The 19,476-nt window shown below is 35.7% G+C and overlaps 1 protein-coding gene across 2 annotated transcripts in view; it reads right to left on the bottom strand.

The window, feature by feature from the left end:
* The window catches only part of Sply (Sphingosine-1-phosphate lyase), a 33,391-nt gene extending 22,459 nt beyond the window's left edge, over positions 1 to 10,932 (bottom strand). Inside the window, exons 1-4 of one of the 2 annotated variants that reach the window (XM_069844393.1) lie at positions 10,916 to 10,932; positions 4,458 to 4,625; positions 4,111 to 4,326; positions 1,912 to 2,120 (exon numbers count right to left, since the gene is read on the bottom strand). In XM_069844393.1, coding sequence (XP_069700494.1) covers positions 1,912 to 2,120; positions 4,111 to 4,326; positions 4,458 to 4,614 — 582 coding nt within the window. In that variant the 5' untranslated portion in view covers positions 4,615 to 4,625; positions 10,916 to 10,932. Of the gene's footprint in view, positions 1 to 1,911; positions 2,121 to 4,110; positions 4,327 to 4,457; positions 4,626 to 4,843; positions 4,962 to 10,915 lie in introns of those variants that run through there. The other variant, XM_069844392.1, reaches the window with a different exon arrangement.
* Positions 10,933 to 19,476: the final 8,544 nt, after the last annotated feature.

Below are 19,476 nucleotides of genomic sequence, written 5' to 3'. Positions count from 1 at the left end.
TATAATTATTACTATATTGAACATCTCTAAAAATAATATGTTAAAAGCCTAAAGCAGTAAAATCAATATGTCACTTAAGCGGTAAGAAGAGGGAAATTGTTATGTGTGTTCGGTTGGGAATACTGAATGTGGAATTTTAGACTTACCCCGGATTGGTTTTGTGCGGAAACCAAGCAAACATGCACGATCTCACACAAATGATGTTAACAACCTTCTAACAAAACTTTCGGCGATGAATGGAAAAAATTGCAGAAAAAAGATTGAATTGCCTGATCAAATGATAAGATGTTCGGGGTTCTACTGTAGGCTATTGTCAAATTTATCTCTCTATATCAATGGATATGTGAATTAAAGTCGCGTATTATTTAATTCACGTTATATTATGGAAGTTATGAAATAATTATTTAAAAACAATTTTATATGCTGATGACCAAACAACAATTTTAATTTTACGAAACCTTACTAGTTTCAGTGTTTATCCCTATGATTCAGCTGGGCATTAAAGAAACAAAACGCAATTAAAATTCATACATTCAGTTAAACACTGTACAAAGCAAGACAGAAATACAAGCAGGGACGTCGCTAGGGGGGTGCGAAAGGGTGCGCAAGCACCCCATAAAAAATCGGAGCACCCCTTTCCGCACCCCAAAGGGCAATTTATTAACAAAATACTAGGCATAAATTATTTTGAAGAACAAAAACAAACAAACAATTTCTTGGATGTGAAAAAACAATTACGTCCCATAGTGTATCGTAATGGTACACAAACGGTTAGAGAAAACACGGAAATTTTACTTGAAGCAAGTAAAGCGATCGGTTTGGAAGTAAATCCCGAAAAGACAAAGTATATGATTATGTCTCGTGACGGGAATATTGTACGAAATGGAAATATAAATATTGGAGATTTATCCTTCGAAGAGGTGGAAAAATTCAAATATCTTGGAGCTACAGTAACAAATATAAATGACACTCGGGAGGAAATTAAACGCAGAATAAATATGGGAAATGCATGTTATTATTCGGTTGAGAAGCTCTTATCATCCAGTCTGCTGTCCAAAAATCTGAAAGTTAGAATTTATAAAACAGTTATATTACCGGTTCTTCTATATGGCTGTGAAACTTGGACTCTCACTCTGAGAGAGGAACATAGGTTAAGGGTGTTTGAGAATAAGGTGCTTAGGAAAATATTTGGGGCTAAGCGGGATGAAGTTACAGGAGAATGGAGAAAGTTACACAACACAGAACTGCACGCATTGTATTCTTCACCTGACATAATTAGGAACTTGAAATCCAGACGTTTGAGATGGGCAGGGCATGTAGCACGTATGGGCGAATCCAGAAATGCATATAGAGTGTTAGTTGGGAGACCGGAGGGAAAAAGACCTTTAGGGAGGCCGAGACGTAGATGGGAGGATAATATTAAAATGGATTTGAGGGAGGTGGGGTATGATGATAGAGACTGGCTTAATCTTGCACAGGATAGGGACCGATGGCGGGCTTATGTGAGGGCGGCAATGAACCTCTGGGTTCCTTAAAAGCCATTTGTAAGTAAGTAAGTGTATCGTAATGGATGTGATGAGCAATAATAATAATAATAATAATAATAATAATAATAATAATAATAATAATAATAATAATAATAATTTTTATGTACCACATTTTTACAGCTCGCACTCCATTTTTAAATCTCGCACACCATCCACACCCCCCTTGCTCTGATCCTGGCGACGTCACTGAATACAAGTAAGCAGAAATCAGACAGGACGATATGTTGGCAATAATAATTTTAACAAAATACATATCAATAACACTACAAATATGTTGAGTGATGGTGACGGTAACAATGATGAAAACTATTAATTTCGTAATATTATTAATAACTGATAGCGTATGATTTAGGTATAAGCCTACCGTTCCACAAGAATTAGGTCCTCCGTGAAAGAGAGAGGCAGTGATACGGACTACTTCTGCCTCCATTTTGCATACTCCAGGAAACACATCAGGATGCAGAGGATTTGTATAAGATGCCCGGCCATACACCTCAGTCAATAACTTGATCAGTTCAGGATTGTAATTGTAAACAGCTCCAGACACAAAGCCACCCTTCCAATTGTAATCACCTGTAACAAAAATCCATGACAATTTCTAAAAGTCTTACTTCTTTCATCATCAACTTTCACTATGCTCAATGCCATAGTGACTTAACTGTACATCTTGCTTACACGACTTTTAACACTGTATCACTACGGAATATGTATAATAAGACTTTCTTGTGTTAAATTTCTAATATACCTTACCTACATGTTTCGACCTATTATGGGTCATCTTCAGAACTGGTCGTTGCTGGTCTTGGCGCCTCTTGTTTTGTTTCCTGTAAGGGTGTGTTCGTGTGGTGTAAAGTGGACACAACTCAATTTCAGAACACACACTCTTTGACTCCACTTTACACCAGACGAACATACCCTCACAGGAAACAAAACAAGAGGTGCCAAGACCAGCAACGACCAGTTCTGAAGATGACCCATATAATAGGTCGAAACATGTAAACAAGGTACATTAGAAATTTAACACAAGAAAGTCTTAACATAAGTTCATTCCTGTTATTAAAACTAAACTGGTGCCTTGGCCTAGAAAGCAGAAGCTTCATTTTCTGTTGCTTTCATAGCATTTTACTACAACTGAATAAGTGAAAGAATGTGTCAATCAAGTCCTCTTCCTAGGCTTAGCTATCTTTTCATGTAGTCCTAAGTCAGCCAAAGTCGCGAGTTTTTTCTCATGATAGTAAAAAGATCGTAGAATTTACGTTTAAACAATAATTTTAACCCATGGAGAATCAATACACTACCATATTTAGGACAAAAAATTAATACGGTAACTTGCAACACATTAAATCTACACGGCTAAAAATTAAATTAATTAGTATCAGAGTCTTATCTTGAATATGGCCAACATTATCTTAATAAATAGACTCGTTTTAATATAATTAGAGCAAATTCGATCCTGACATGCGTGGTTCTAGATACAAGAATCTTTGCAAAGTGACAATTAAATTAACACTGTAGTGATTTTCAGAAACTCGTATTATTTATTCTCTGACAGTTCTTTAAAAGAGATCTAGAAGTTTCATACGTAGTTAAGTCTAATGTTTATTTCATACCCAATACTAGCATAATTTCATTCCCCATAAAATGACCCACTTAGTCATGCCCATATTTTCTATCATGTTGCAGCCAAAAAGTAAGCTACTCCTGACAACAGACTGAGTATCGGTATGAATAAACATATAATTAGCAATCATGTGAATTATAAAATGGTATGCTATAAATTTGTAGGCTATAGGCTTGTAATTTTACAGAATCATAGGGAAAATCACTAGGTAATCACGTCAGTTTTCAGTTCGGTAATTTTTAAGAAAAGAGCTACAATGAAGGAGGCACTGGCTCTGAAAGATGTACAGAACTTATATAGTGATATTTAAACACGTGGTTTTAGTTAGCAGCCACAAATATTTTCAACACAAAAGTCGTTTGATACTTACCTTACATTCTGGTACATTGCTGTATCCCCACCCCATTTGTTATCAATATAACACTCGTGAAGTCCAGGACGCAATACTAGAGAAAGTGACCTTTTCCCAAGTAATTGGTCCTGGACCTCTCGCATGTTATGTTGGTAATTAGTAGAGGGGGAAGGAAGATGTGCCTTCTTTAGTGTAGTTCTTCTGGAGAATCTCCCTTTCCTCTCTAAGTTACTAATTACATGCGAGAGGTCCAGGATCAATTACTAAGGAAATGGTCCGTTTTCATAGTATTGCGTCCTGGAGGGGGGAGGAAAGACTACAACAGTTCATTAGAATATGTACAGGTATCGGTAAGTATCAAACGATTTTTAAATTGAAAGTATCTGTGGCTGATAACTAAAAACACGTGTAGCCCTACATTTCACAGAAACCAGTGAAACAAAAATAATGAAAGAAATTATTTTGCCTCTTTCGGTGTAGTGTTTCTGGAAAATTACCTCCAGTTCTACTGACAACACATTAGGTCTCTACGCTATATCATAACATACATGCAGATATTAAATAGGTCTACTCTTCGCTTTTGAACTTACCAAATGATAGATACTGCTCAACTTGCTGAACGATATCATGATGATTCTTGCCGCTCTTTGGAAGTGTAGTTGTATAGGGATTGCCTTGATTACGATGAATTACCTCTTGCTCGAATGTTTCATTTATTTTTTTCATTTCTCTATCAATGCGTTGAGATATAGATGGTATCTTACGTGCCAATCTAAAGATGGTTTTCTTACAGCGGTTTACTAAACCTATGAATAAAAAGAAAATATAATGTTCAAATATTTAAAGCTGGTACAAGGAAGCAGTAAATTAGGTTCACACACAAAAAAAAAAACTTCATCATTAGGTTAATAGCTTTCTAAAATTCAAAACTACTAACTTTCTTCCTGGAATATAAATTCCCACAGCCAAACACCTGCCAAAACTGTTGTCGCTGTTACAGTAACTATCTGCCATGCCTCTAATTTGGAACAACTCTTGTTGACAAAAATTCTCAGGCTGTCAGCTCCAATTCTCACAGTTCGAAGAGGCTCCATAGTTCTGTCACCTTATAAAATAATGTGTAACATATATTACAATCTTAAATTCCACTTCAAAATTATATTTTACAACAAAAATATTTTACGAATCACTACTGCAGCTCCAGGTACTGCAAACACACGGTACTATGAAAAAACAAGTCAGCTGATTAAAGCTTCAAGACAAAGTGATAATTATAAGGTATGATACTGCAGATTTTGTCAACTTTATAAGAAATATACGTACGGCAATAGGTGTATCAAGGAGCCAATTATCTGTTCACGACTGTCATCGTTAGAGCATGATTGGCACCAATTGAAATGAAGGCGCTCCATGCGCTTCATTGCACGAATGTGTGATCATGTGACGAGTTTGTTTACCAATGGCGGGAAAGAATATGAATAAATGTTGGTACTACTGCAACAGATTTCGCGGATAATTTTGCAACTGGAGTTGAATGTTTATGCAATATCTGTAAAAGTCAAAAGGAAACCCCACAAACTTGACAATAAGTAATATACTGTATACAAAAACAAAAAATACTGTAGTTACTATTGGCATTGCCTATAAGTGGATTACAGGCGGAGGGTGCGACACAGCGTCTATGGTTTCCAACCAAGCGAACCAGGTTCGATCTCGGGTAGGTCGTGATGACTTTTTGACGGAGAAAACAGACGTTGCATAGAGTTATTCTCGGGATACTCCCGTTTCCATTATCATTTCTCCTAGGGACTGCAGTCTTGGGGATAGTCGGGTTTCCGATCCTGATACAGGAAAGACTTGGGACTTGGGGCCTTATCACGCTACTTGTATGCAGACGGGACCTGGATCTGTCAGGGGCTGAGGTAGGATGGCTCACCTTTTAGCGTCGGATGATCAGGAAGGGCTTGAGGCTCCAGGCCCTTGGGGCATATTTGGCTACTCGTCCACGAAACGGAACCTGGCTCTATCAGGTTCTGAAGCAGGATGGCCCACCTGTCAGTATCGGGTTCACGAATGCATCACCAGGCCACCTGTCGGACTTGGACATCATTGCATACACAGGACGCACAATGGGCCAAAGCATGCCGAAGTGTATGGACCCCTTCTGGGTCTATTTTTGTTTTTTTGAAAGATCGGACATGAGAGGAGCGTTGCGATCGGAAAAACAACTGAATGTCACGTAGCGCGGTAGGCCTGTTGCTATGGTAACAACGGTTGAGTTGCCAAACTTACCATTCTCACGTGGCGAGTGCTTAATAGCTCTCTTGGCGACATTTATTGTGCACACAATGTTAGCATTGGTACGTTTCGTGTTTGATTTTCTGTCGATTTTTGTATTGTTTTCTTATCTTCGTGTCAATTGTCAATGAATGTTTTAACGTCAGTCATCTAAACATCAATTGCTAGCTTCCATCAGCTGGCAGCGTGGTAGTCCATATTGGCAACATAGCACTGTAGTTCCAAGCTCGGCCGCTTAACTGTCATGTCCCATCTTTAAAAAAAAAAAAAAAAACAAGTATAGCCCTTGTAAATCCAACCAGCCAGACAAAGCCACGCACACTTGTGCTCCAGTCTACCGATATGTCTACGTTTACGTGCCCATTACTGTACAGTACGCTACTATCTCTAGGGTTTAATTGTGAAATGACAGAGATGAAGGCAATAAATTTTACTGAAGCCCTTTAATTCACTGACACGTTTTCTTTACATGCAGTTAATCCATGACGCTTTACTTCCCTTCTAAAGGAAGTCGTGACAAATATTTGTATAGACTTAGTCCTAAAAATTAATTGCGCCACCGGCGTAGCTCACAATCGGACAGTAGCGCGTTTGCTTACTGATCCTGAGTTGGCTCATGCGTTAAGCATGTGATTCGCATTCGGAAGGTCTGCGGTTCAAATTCCCTGGGCGATCAACCTGACTCTGTTTTCTGTTGTTTTCTACAGTTACTTATCAAAATGCTGGGTTGGAATTTTCATTGCCACAGTCCATTTCCTTTCCTCTTCCCTGTAGGAAAAGAATTTAGATTTTATATATAATATCATTCATCATCATCATCTCATTCCATAGGCATATTCAGGACACGACGCATGTCTTCGTCCGCTTGCAAGAGGGGCATCCTCTCCGAAACTGTCTCTGGGTTCCAGATCGTTCGCAATCTCTCTGCCAGGATTCATTCCTTAAAGCTGCATCTACACCAGAGATGGGCATCGTGCCTCGCTTGAGGATTTGTGCTTCACTGACCTTCACAGAGCTTATCGCTCTGAGTGACATCATCTTCACAGTCCCCGTTCCTCCTTCACTTAGCTCCTAGGCGTGGGCAGGTTCTATATCAGTTTCATAAGCAATATCAGTGGTGGCATAATGGCATTATCAAAGCAGTATGTAGGCATTAGAAAACGATTATTTCATGAGAAATGGAAGAGTTTTTTTGCTGTTTAGAAGGGGAGAACATATGATGTATGCTATGCTCGAAAATCCTATTAGGCATTAATAAATTTAATATACAACGACATTACTCCTTATGTCATAAAGCACATGCTGAATTAGAAGGTAAGAGAAAATAAATGTTATTTTTCGTACTATTCCAAAGAAAATTTATGATCTTAACATTTGCACAGTATACTAAATACGACATTATACCTTAAACACGCTGCATTAAAAGGTAGCCTACGAGGAATTAAATGTTGTTTGTACGTATTATTTCCAAAATAAATTTATAAAAAAAATATCAAATGTGCGTAGAAAACGATTTTCTGAAATTATTTTACGTCGAGAACGTGCAAATCTATTAAGTAATCTTGATAAACGCCAGAATATTGAAGAAAATAAACGTAGACAACGTGATGGAATATTATTGGCTAGTTACGCAATTTCTCGCCTGTGATTTAAATCAATTCAGCGACGGAGAAACAGTAAAGAGGTTTATGATTAAAGCTGCCGAATTAATTTTCCAAATTGAATAAAAGTTTTCGAGAGTCTCACATTAACCAAGCGCTTTCCTAATAATTCGTCACTGACCGCCTCAGCGATTACGATAAGGTGACGCAGGTCACAGCAGTTAATATTTCCCATCCTACTCTGCAGTCTCCTCTCCTAGTAAACAAACTATTTCAAATCGAGTGCCTCACGTAACCGAAAATTATGCCCATGTACAGAGCCTTCTTTAGTTACAAGCCGGGGCATGGGTAGGTTTGGCAACGCAGAGTGGAGGCGGGAGATTTTAGAGTGATATTGTGTTCGCTCATTGCTTTCGTTATACGTAACGCGTATTTTTTCAATATTACTTCATGCACAAAGGTAAGATCAAGATTCAGAGTAGTGATGTAAATTATTACGGGTTCGAAAATAGTGTTTTATTGCAATCAATTAGCTATACTTCAGAATACGGCGTAAGTAGGTTACTTACATACAAAGGCTGCCACTTAAAATAATTACAAAAAAAACATGTTTTTATTGATAGTACGAAGGTAAATAAATAAATAAAAAAGATATTCCTTGCACCGAAAATAATAAAATCAATAATGCAATAAAGACGTAAGTTCCTACGCAGTATTCTTAAGTTCCATTCAGTTAACAAATTTGTGGCTAGCAAATTGACAATGTTTTTGCGACTTAATGGTGTTTCATCTGTGAAAGGTTTAGGATATATTTTAATATTATCTTCTGCGATTATCTATCGTGTTTTTCTACAAATATTTCAGATGTCTAGAAAATGCTGTGTGCCTATGTGTCGTAGCAACTACACTTATAATTTAAAAAAAAAATAAAAACATACTTGTTTTTTTATTGATGGTACAAGGGAAAATAAATAAATACTTAAAGAAATGTTACTTGTACCAAAAATAAATAAAATAATGACGTACTTTCGCAATACCCTATTCCAATCAATTAACCATTATGTGGCTAGTAAATTGACAATGTTTTGCCGCTTAATGTTGTTTCACCTCTGACATGAAAGGTGTAGGATATCATATGCATTTTAATTTCATGTGATTATGTCGTGCTTTTCTATAAATATTTCAGATGTCCAGGAAGCCAGTTTTAGTTTGAACCTGGCCAGTCACCATAACAATACTGTTATCCTAAATTATTTGTTATAAACTTTTTAAAATATAATTTTAAATAAATATAACTACAGAAAACAAGCTAAGAATGTGAATTATGCAAATAGGCCTAAAATAAAATGTAAACAGAAGAAACTATTGACATTCCTATTATAATAAAAGTATGAGGATGTAAATACAGTTAAGCCAAGTAAAACAATCTATGAAAAAATGAAAACACATCCCTTCAACATAATACGTAACAAAACGCAACATTATCTATTAAGTACATGTATGTATCAATTAGCGTAAATTCAGTGGACTTTAAATCCTGTAAATACCAAGTGGGTGAATGTAGAGTATCCAACGCCCACTGAACAAATATTTCACTTTTATCACTGCCAATGTTGCGCTATAATCGTATATGCAAGGTAGGCTATAACAAAAACCTAAACTTACCAAACCTAATCTGTCAAAGAAGCAACAAGTTATACTAAATATGTGTAAAATTGGCCTATGTCTCTATAGTGGGCGGGACATAAGTAACATTGACCAAACCAACAAAGTGATTATATGCATGTACAAATTATAGATATATAGTTCTGGCGTATAGCAGGCATTCCGAATCTTCAACAAAACTGCAACATTTATGGGATCACAAAACAGCTGTTTACAATGACTTTGAAAACCAACGGCGTAACTTTATTGATATAGCAGGCGAGACCCAACGATTTGACTAGAATTCTGATACACACAAATCACAAATAAGAATATAAAAATGTGGTTATACAATATTTAATAGAATAGTCAATTACTTTGTCATCCTTAACCGTAAAAATTCCCAAAGATTGCAACCATTTTATTTTCATTTATTGTCTTGTTTTTTTTATCACCAACACGCATTTAGTTTATAATACATCAACAATTAACGTTTGGTACGACCGCAAACATAATTCCATCGACACACACTTATATTGTAACATTAATTTACATTGGAAATCGGCATTAGCACAAACACGTGTACTGTACGGTCAGCCTCCGGGTGACAGATAATTACAGTGTTGCCGACGTATGGCCCCGGCTTGTAACTAAAGAAGGCTCTGCCATGTATGATCTACACGGTTCAATTTTCATGCGCGTATGCATGCAATTTGGGAAGGATATTGAAAGAATCAAGTTTAAAACGTGCGTTCAATACTGTAAAAAGATAAGTCGCATAATGAATGCCTATAGGCCAAATGTTAATTTGCATATTAATTTCCAGGATTATGTTTTCTTCATACCTAATGCTAGAGAGAGGCAGTACTAAAATAAGCCCATATCACTCTGACTTGGGGAGTGCATTGCCCCTCTACTCCCTCTTACTTCCTTATTACCGCATGTGTTTCTTGGGGACAAAACTGAGCTAGCGAGCAAACGTGCCTTCAGTATCAGACGTCGTTCCTGTAGTAACTCGCATCATTTGTAAGTAATTTTTCATTTGTGGGACGGGGAGAGAAATGGGAGAAATTTCAACAACCGATTTCAGGAATCTGAGAAATTTCAACAACCAGTTCGAGCAAACCATCTGAATGATGTTACAGAGTATGATTCGTTTAAGATGAGTATAACTTATTCATAATAAAATGATTAGAAGGATGTAAGAAACGTAAAACAATAATTGCGCTTGTATTTATATCGGCTTTCGTTTTGGAAAATTTACAAGTTATAGAAATCGTCGGAACTCATGAGTTTTTGCATTGGAGAAATGTGAAATAGAACCTGGTAACTTAATACATAGCTAACAAACCTGTTATAGTATATTACGATACAAGGTTAAGAAATGCTTTTTACAAAATCGAGCATAGCGAATTTTTCAATTTCCTAGATTTTGTAATGCACTTCACAAACGTGTATTGTAGGACAACAGTTTTTGCACAATCATATCTTAAAATTTGCAAATATAATATATTTTGCATTGAAAATTTAGAGCAATATTATTCCGAAGCCTTCGCAAAACTGCACTGCAATTTCTCTTTTATGGTCTGTTTTTGTTTTCACTCTGTGTTTGCTATGCTTTGTCCAATGAGGCAGTCCCGTTATTGGGAAAGCTGTCAGATGTCTTTCTCTCTCTAAATAAGTAGGCCTAACAATAAGTGCACTATAATGGGTCTATTTCAGTATAGTTTTATGTTATGAAGAATGATTTCCCTAGCAACAAGTTTCTGTATGGGAATTCTAACTTTCAAGGCCTAACAACAATAGCTGTAAATACAATAAAAAAAACACACGATGCAAAAATGTAACTTACCTATATAATTTGTTGCAACATTATGCAGAAATATGCTAGTAATGAGACGATCTTCTCCACGGGAATTGGAAATAGAAAACTTAACATGCAATCTTATCTGCAAGTAGCTAAATGGTTGTTATCTTTCAATGCCCTCTTCAAGGCCTACATTTGACCGCATTATTTTTCGAATTTTTCCTTGGCATATAAAAGACTGCATTGAATAGCCTATTTGCCTTTAGGTTAAAATGAAACGCAACAGAGCAGATTACTAGTAATTATAACATATAATGGAGTACGATATAAGACTTTCACTGTGATAAAAATAATGAGTTATAATTGGCCAAAGTTTAGAAAAACTGTTAAATATTTTGTCCAGTTTGTTTACATTTGAAATACAGCATGTAGGCCTACTATATAATACCGGTAACTATCATATAAAATATTACTAAATATAGGCAGTTAAAACTTACTTTACTCACCCGAATTAAGCAAGGAGATGCTGAAACTATCTGCCTTATTCCAAATATTTGTCGTACCTGTTTAAGAAATGACGAATCACTCACTGCAGTTCTCGTTGAAAAATGGAGGCGATGTTCTCTCAGTTGCTATGTTTCAGTTTTTCCAGGGTATGAGGTTTAGTTTCATATACTTTGTCGTTTTGAATTTCTCAGAGATAAAAGTCACAGTGATCAGGAAATAAAAGGATCACACTGCTGATAATTGTTCTCGAATTCTGTATGAAATTCGTCCATAGAATAATCGACTGTACATTCTGTCGTAGAATCGTATTGGAAAAATCATAAGAACGCTCACGTTTTGTTACCTAACTCACGCAAAAAATAAAATAAAGGGACGCAAAATTATTTTTTCATGCGATTTATCTCTCGGTATTAATAGTTTCTTTAAAAAAGTGGGTCCTATTATCCTCTCACCACTCATAGCACACCATTACTCCTATTTTCATATCACATGAATCAATATATTTAACTCAATAGTGTCTATTAGGACGTATCTACTAACCGACAGTATTTACTTTAAATCTGGAGAGGGGAAGCAGAGGACTGTCGGTCGAGTGTCTTCCACTATTATGGAAGTGATAACGAACGAGAAGTGACTGTGCCATCCTTTAAGAAACAGTCATTCTGGTAACCCTAGACAACAAGCCATCATTCTAATAAGAGAATTTTACTAAACATAGTAGAACTTCTTGGTCCAGCCTATCTACCGACAGTGCAAGTCTGTTTGAAGGCAATGTTACACAAATGTAGTCAAAATCGAAAACTTTGTCACTGCACTGCACTCTATGACTAGGAGTGATAATAGAGTTTTCCAGTACTCATTTTCAAATTTAATTATATGGTCACATCATTTTATCTATTTTACTTCGTTAATGAAGCATGTCTTGCGATAAAATTGCCAATAAAATTCAACTTCAATTTTATTAGAACAGTCTACTTTTCTTTTCCTAAGACTTTATTTTTCGTCATAAATATTTTCTAATTTTGACTCAACTTAGTTTGAAAATCATGAATTCAGGCTTTCAATTGTAGCATTCTTAAAAATCTTCGTTATATTTCCCATTATTTTACTATCCTCACTGTGGATAGTAGGTCTAACTCTAATTTGTTGATACATGTTCTCTCTTGAAGCACTCAAAACACTAACAGGTTGTATACCATTGCTGAGCCCGTGAAAGAAATAAGATGTCCAATTGTGAATCTCACCCACGCAGATTGTTGAATGCTACTACAGCTACAATTCCTCGCTTATTTTTTCATATTATACAGAGTGGATATAAAGTCTCGAGCCATTTTAGTGAAATAATGGTTATTCAGACATGAATTATAATATAGGGCTATTTTCATATTATGTAGATGTAATTCATCGTAATTCAAATGATCGCCATTCATTTCAAAGCATTGAGTACAATGTTCGAATGAAGCCCTAAAGACATTCGTAAGCATGTCGCCAGAAACCGCTGCAGATGCTTCTTGATTACGATTCTTTAGGTCCTGTAGAGCTCTTACTTTAGTTTTGTACACTCATGACTTCAAATCAGGTGAACTGATGGCCATACTCGTGTTGAACCTCCTCCTGTCCATCTGTTGGGAAGCGTTAGTTGAGGTATGTTTTCAAAACTAACACAAAATGAATGGTGCTCCATCTTGCTGAAAGACAACGGTGTTAGCAATGCTATTCTGCTGTATTTGTGGTTTTAGAAATTGTTCCAGCATGTCCAATTAAGTGTTGCCTATCATGATAGCTTCTACAAACATTTACGTTTGGCGTCGACCTGGTTGGCGTGTTGGCCTTCTATGCCCAAGGTTGCGGGTTCGATTCCGGGCCAGGTCGATGCCATTTAAGTGTGCTTAAATGCGAGAGGCTCAGGTCAGTAGATTTACTGGCATGTAAAAAAAACTCCTGCGGGACAAAATTCCAGCACATTCGGCAACGCCGATATAACCTCTGCAGTTGCGAGCGTTGTTAAATAAAACATAACATTAACATTTACGTTTGGCAAGTCCCTTTGCCATTCAAAGGTAGAGTGTGGTAGCTTGCTATTCTATATACGACAGTTGTGTTTCTTAAGTCTACCACAAATGTAAAATGTGGCCTTGTCATTGAACAGGCTATGATCAAAGATGTTTTCATTGCTTATAACCTCAACTAAACCATAACACATTGCCCTACAGACTGCTTGATCTTCATCGTCTAGTTTGTGCAATACAGGAATGTGATAAGCTTGCTTGTTCAGTGCAAACTTCAAAACCTTCAAAACAGTTGATCTTGGCAGATCTAGCTGTTATTTAAATGACGACTCGATGTTAGGGGACTCCTCTCGATGACTTCTCGAATATTCTTCACAGTCTGCTCGGACACAGAAGGTCTATCAGAACCTGATTCATCGGTAAGATTTTCTGTTCTCTGAAATTTATTAACAAAGAATTGGGTATTTGCTTGTGTTGGCGCCGGTTTTCGGAATTTACGAGTAAATTCCTGTTGCATCTCTCATATGTTAAACCGTGCAATCGAGCATTGACAATAGCCACCCATTCGTTAGTAATCAGCATAGGCCTACTACTGGGTGTTCATTTCAAAGTGTGTCATGACGTCACTGTTGATGAGTCAGCGATTTGAAGCGAGTTTCAGCTTTTGTGTCAGAGAAGTTGCCTATTAATCAAGGCGTTCAATCTGAACTTGAGAACGTGTACGGTATAACTTGAAGTCGTAGCAACAGATGGCGGTCTGTACGGTCTGTGTGCTACCATAACCTCTTTCAAACTGTGTTTCGCGCGGCCAAGTCGTATGCAGGGTGTTGGTTATCATCGGTTGCGTACGGCAACATTCCACAATACAAATCAAATGCTCCGTGTCCATGTTGACCGTCGAAGTTAATATCAACAAATACGTAAGTAATCGTCTTAACTCTCCCCCATATCCCGACAGTAAGAAAAAACTCATCTCAGTACATGTTTCGAAACAGTTCACATTCCTGCCACTACCGGCGTTACCATGCATATCGGTAAGTAATCTTCAGAATGAACGCCGTACTTGCTAGGCGGAAGTGTAGGAAGATTGAATTCTCTAGGCTCATCAACTAGCCACGTGACGGCATACAGCGAGCCATGACACACTTTGAACTGAACACGCAGTAGTAGATTAGTCTGGAAAAAAGAAGAATTCGAATGTTTACTCAAAAATGGTTCGAGACTTTGTGTCCATTCTGTATTTTGTTAACGTGGTCGCATAGCACCTACTTCACAAGTGTATTACAAGCTGTCATTCGAATTCTAAGTTTTGAACTGCTGATATTAATAAGAGTAGGCAATTTATGTTACTGGCACATGATAAACAGCGAAACATTTAAAACGGTTTAGTAGAAAAGTAGTTAGTGCTGTTACTTACTTACAAATGGCTTTTAAGGAACCCGAAGGTTCATTGCCGCCCTCACATAAGCCCGCCATCGGTCCCTATCCTGTGCAAGACCAATCCAGTCTCTATCATCATATCCCACCTCCCTCAAATCCATTGTAATATTATCCTCCCATCTACGTCTCGGCCTCCCTAAAGGTCTTTTTCCCTCCGGTCTCCTACTAACACACTATATGCATTTCTGGATTTGCCCATACGTGCTACATGCCCTGCCCATCTCAAACGTTTGGATTTAATGTTCCTAATTATGTCAGGTGAAGAATACAATGCGTGCAGTTCTGTGTTGTGTAACTTTCTCCATTATCCTGTAACTTCATCCTGCTTAGCCCCAAATATTTTCCTAAGCACCTTATTCTCAAACACTCTTAACCTATGTTCCTCTCTCAGAGTGAGAGTCCAAGTTTCACAACCATACAGAAGAACCGGTAATGTAACTGTTTTATAAATTCTAACTTTCAGATTTTTTGACAGCAGACTGGATGATATAAGCTTCTCAACCGAATAATAACAGCATTTCCCATATTTATTCTGCGTTTAATTTCCTCCCGAGTGTCATATTTGTTACTGTTGCTCCAAGATATTTGAATTTTTCCACCTCTTCGAAGGATAAATCTCCACTTTTTATATTTCCATTTTTAAATCAAGATGTAAAAATATAACTAGGCAAAATGATTTCAGTAGTAACAATGAAATGCGATCCCTAATATTTTTTAATGAATATAAAAAAATATGGGGAAGGAGTACATATATAGAAAATGTGAATATGAAGGAAAGATTTGGACTAGCTTGGTTTAGACTGGGGATTTGGAAATTAAGAAATAATAGAGGCAATATACCTCAAGGCACATGCCCATTGTGTGGAAGGAGAGAGGATGACATTCACATTGTTCTTGAGTGTCAAAATACTGAAGATATACGTAAGAAATTTATAAAAGAAAAATTCCTTCAAATAAATAAAGAAATAGCTATAAAAAAGCTCATGAACATTAATAACATAAAATTGCAAAAGCAATTAGGTTTACATCTTTTTTTGGTTAAAAAAATTAGAATGGATAGAATAAAGGAAATAGATGTGAACGAAAGTAATTAAGAAATATATAAATAAATAGTGAAACAATTGTAGTGTATGTGTATGTGTATATATGGTTCTTTCTTTTTCTTGTTATAGATGTAAAATTATGCATGGAAGAAAGTAACAAGTGTATATGTATGGAGAAATACGAGGAAAGTCAACATCCCTTAATAATAAACAAATACACGGAAAATAAAATACCGGAGAAGATTGCAAAATTAAAAATAGAAGGAAGGAAGCATTAAGGGAAAGTACAGTTACTGAGCTGACTAATAAATTCAAGTTTGGAAGGTACGCTTTGTCTAGACTCACAGATAATAACATATTTGACTTAGTTAGAAATTATTTGGCTATCTTTTTTATTTCTAAATTTAATAGTTTTGAAGGTACGTCAAAAGAATATTATGAAATAAAATTAAGGAATGAAGGCTTACCTACGAGAGAGAGCTTGTATGAACTGTATAAATACTTTTGTAAGGAAAGAGGTATGGAAGAAACTAGAATTAGAGATGATTTAGATACGCTAGCTGCACATTGCAGAGTGAAGAGGGAAGTACATCTTAGGAAGGTAAACCAATACTGATGGTACCAATATTCTAGAATGAGTTGAGTCTTGCACAATAACTGAAAGCTAGTGCAAGACAAAACAAATATGTTAATAGGTAAAACGTAGAAATTGTATTTAAATAATAATATATCTTTGTGTAAAATTGTTGTATGTAATGTGTCTGTGATCTATTATATATAATAAACCAATAACAACAATATATTTCCATTTCGTACAATATTCTGGTCACGAGACATAATCATATACTTTGCAGTGGCGTAGCGTCAATGTAAGCTAAAAAGCTCAGCTTCCCCAGTTAATAATAATTTCATAATAAACCTGCAGTCTATGGACAAAATTATTTATTAATTTTAATAGAATTTATATTTACGCGTTAAATATTGTGATGCGGCAGCTCAGGATGATTTGTGATGCAGCAGTAAACAAGAAGCCTGCACGCACCAGCTTCCAAGCAGACTGGTTTCTTACTCATTCTTCTGTGTAACCCACCTCGTAGATTTTCCATCCCTTTCTAACTAAACTATCCTGGTCACAAGGCTCTCAAGAAGCTAGCTTTAACATTTAAAATAAGTAACTTAGTTTCCGAGTTATCCCTTTTCGTCGGTTGTGTTCAGCTGAAGTGTTAGTGTGCATTGTGCCTGATATAATAAATAATGAGTGAAATAACAGTTCCTGACACCATTTTACTTGAATTTTTTAGGGCAATTCTATTATCAAGACTGACTTACGAACAAAAGTGTGATCTAAAATACAAATGACCGACTCCCTTGCTGTCAATGAAGGACACAACCAAAAGACAGATGCATACTTACGTAATGATACTAATACTGTATGTATTGACCCTTAATATTGTGATTCCTCTAACTATGACAGGGAGTGAGCTAATGTTATACGTATATGTGTCTACTTGTTAGAGATATGTGTAAACCGTGAAATCATATTTTACTGCGTACCATTTGAGGTCATGCCTTATTGGTGTTATTTACGAGGTTCCAACCAATCTTCGACTGCTGACTTGAAATTGACTACTATTTATTTTAAGACTACCGTATATTTTTGTAATACGTTTTCTCATATTGCATTAAAGACAACTTGAATTAGCTTCCCCTGCTCAAAATTTCATGCTACGTCACTGATACTTTGTCTTTTCGGGATTTACTTCCAAACCGATCGCTTTACTTGCTTCAAGTAAAATTTCCGTGTTTTCCCTTGTACCGAGATAAAATGTATATAATGAGTTCTTGCACTGCAATTAGCAGTTTCTTGAAACACCTTGTAAAGTTATTTTTCAATAATCCTCGTAAAAGGCAAAAAAGGAACACAAATAGTAATCAATATCTGAAATACAAATATCTAATGATATTTAGTGCCATTTAGCTGGACTTACAAAACATGGAATGTTCTCTCAGTATTGTAACAAATAATAAAGCACTACATTGGTAAACCAACAGCGGTAAATAATGTCTAGCAACAAAATTATGACTTCATTTTAGCTGTTTCAGTACTTACAATCCAATATTTTAAAGTAAGAGAAATTGAATTATTAAATTGTTTGGTGCATTTATTTTAAGTACCGTATATTTATATTTGGTTCAGAAAGTAAATACTGACACAACCAGTATACACAGTACATTCCTTAACCTCACATTTCTCACAAAATTGTATCCTTATGAGGATATAATTTACTGGAAACAAACCATGCATACATACAAATGTATAATAGGCAAATATAAATAATATCTTCTATATAATATATAAATCATTAACAAAAAGAAGCTTAATCAACTTACAACACAATAGCCTCTCTTTTTTATATAAAACATGATCTACCATACTGCCAATATGAGGAACCTTGGCAAACTTTTACACAACTATGATGGCAGTTAGTTATATGACTAGATAAAATTCTCTAAAAACTGTATTGTTGATTTTATCTATAGACAAGTCTACTTTCAATGCATCAAGATAAATAATTTTCAGTTTAATTAACTTCATTATTAATTTCTAATAAAATGTACAATTTTTATAAACGTGATTTAAAACAGAAGTCAATTTTCACCTCTTTTAATTCTGCACCAGTAGAAAACTGATAAAACATTACAATGTACGGTGTTATATTACGATTGAAATCACTTATAAAGTATATTTTATCCAATATCTTCTAATGAAACAACCCGTCACTACGTTGATAATTAATATTAAATGATTAGACTATAATATTCATTCATTTATTCATTGTAATGATTAATAAATAGGAGTTGGTTAAAAAGTTATATTATACTCGTGCATAAATAGATTCAATCTACTCGTGACGTCAGCACACTCAGTACATGGCTTATATGCTAAATATCGGTACTCCCACTTCTACTGTAGATAAAAATCTACCTTTACTCACTTGTATAATAAATATTAACTTACCCAGTTTTGTACATACTTAAAAGGAACTGAAATACTGCACTTCAGAAGTAATCCATGGAGTATATTGGCTCACACTTTATATTAAATATAAGACGCTCAAATTACCAGTACTGGATTTGATTAAATATGTGCATTTCATCTATTGTAAAATTAATTAAAACATGTATGCTTTCAACTCGTTTTATGCAACTTGATGACATGAGAAGAACTTTGTGTAGGTAACATCTACAAATTAGAACAAATTCTCAAAGTATCATTGGTCAATCCAATTGACTGATAAGCCAAGTGTTAGATGTAAAGTCTCCATAACATCTCATTAAACGCAGGAAGAGAAATTTATATTTCAAGGATAAAAGTTCTGTGAATTTGTTTAATAGATGAAATGCAAGAATAACTAATATAAATAGTGCTCCGATTTTCTTACTTGTTAAATTTACGCAAGGAATTTATCGAATTTAGTTTACTGCAAACAGTTGCTTCTAATGATTCTAATGTGGCAAGATTATTTACTGTAATAATGCTATCCCTTCATACCTCTTCACTCTGATAAATTTCACAGAATGATTTCAGAACCGAAAACTATAATAT

The sequence above is a fragment of the Periplaneta americana genome, chromosome 13 (genome assembly GCF_040183065.1).
Source record: "Periplaneta americana isolate PAMFEO1 chromosome 13, P.americana_PAMFEO1_priV1, whole genome shotgun sequence".
Taxonomy (NCBI): domain Eukaryota; kingdom Metazoa; phylum Arthropoda; class Insecta; order Blattodea; family Blattidae; genus Periplaneta; species Periplaneta americana.
This window is presented reverse-complemented; position numbering and strand designations above follow the sequence as displayed.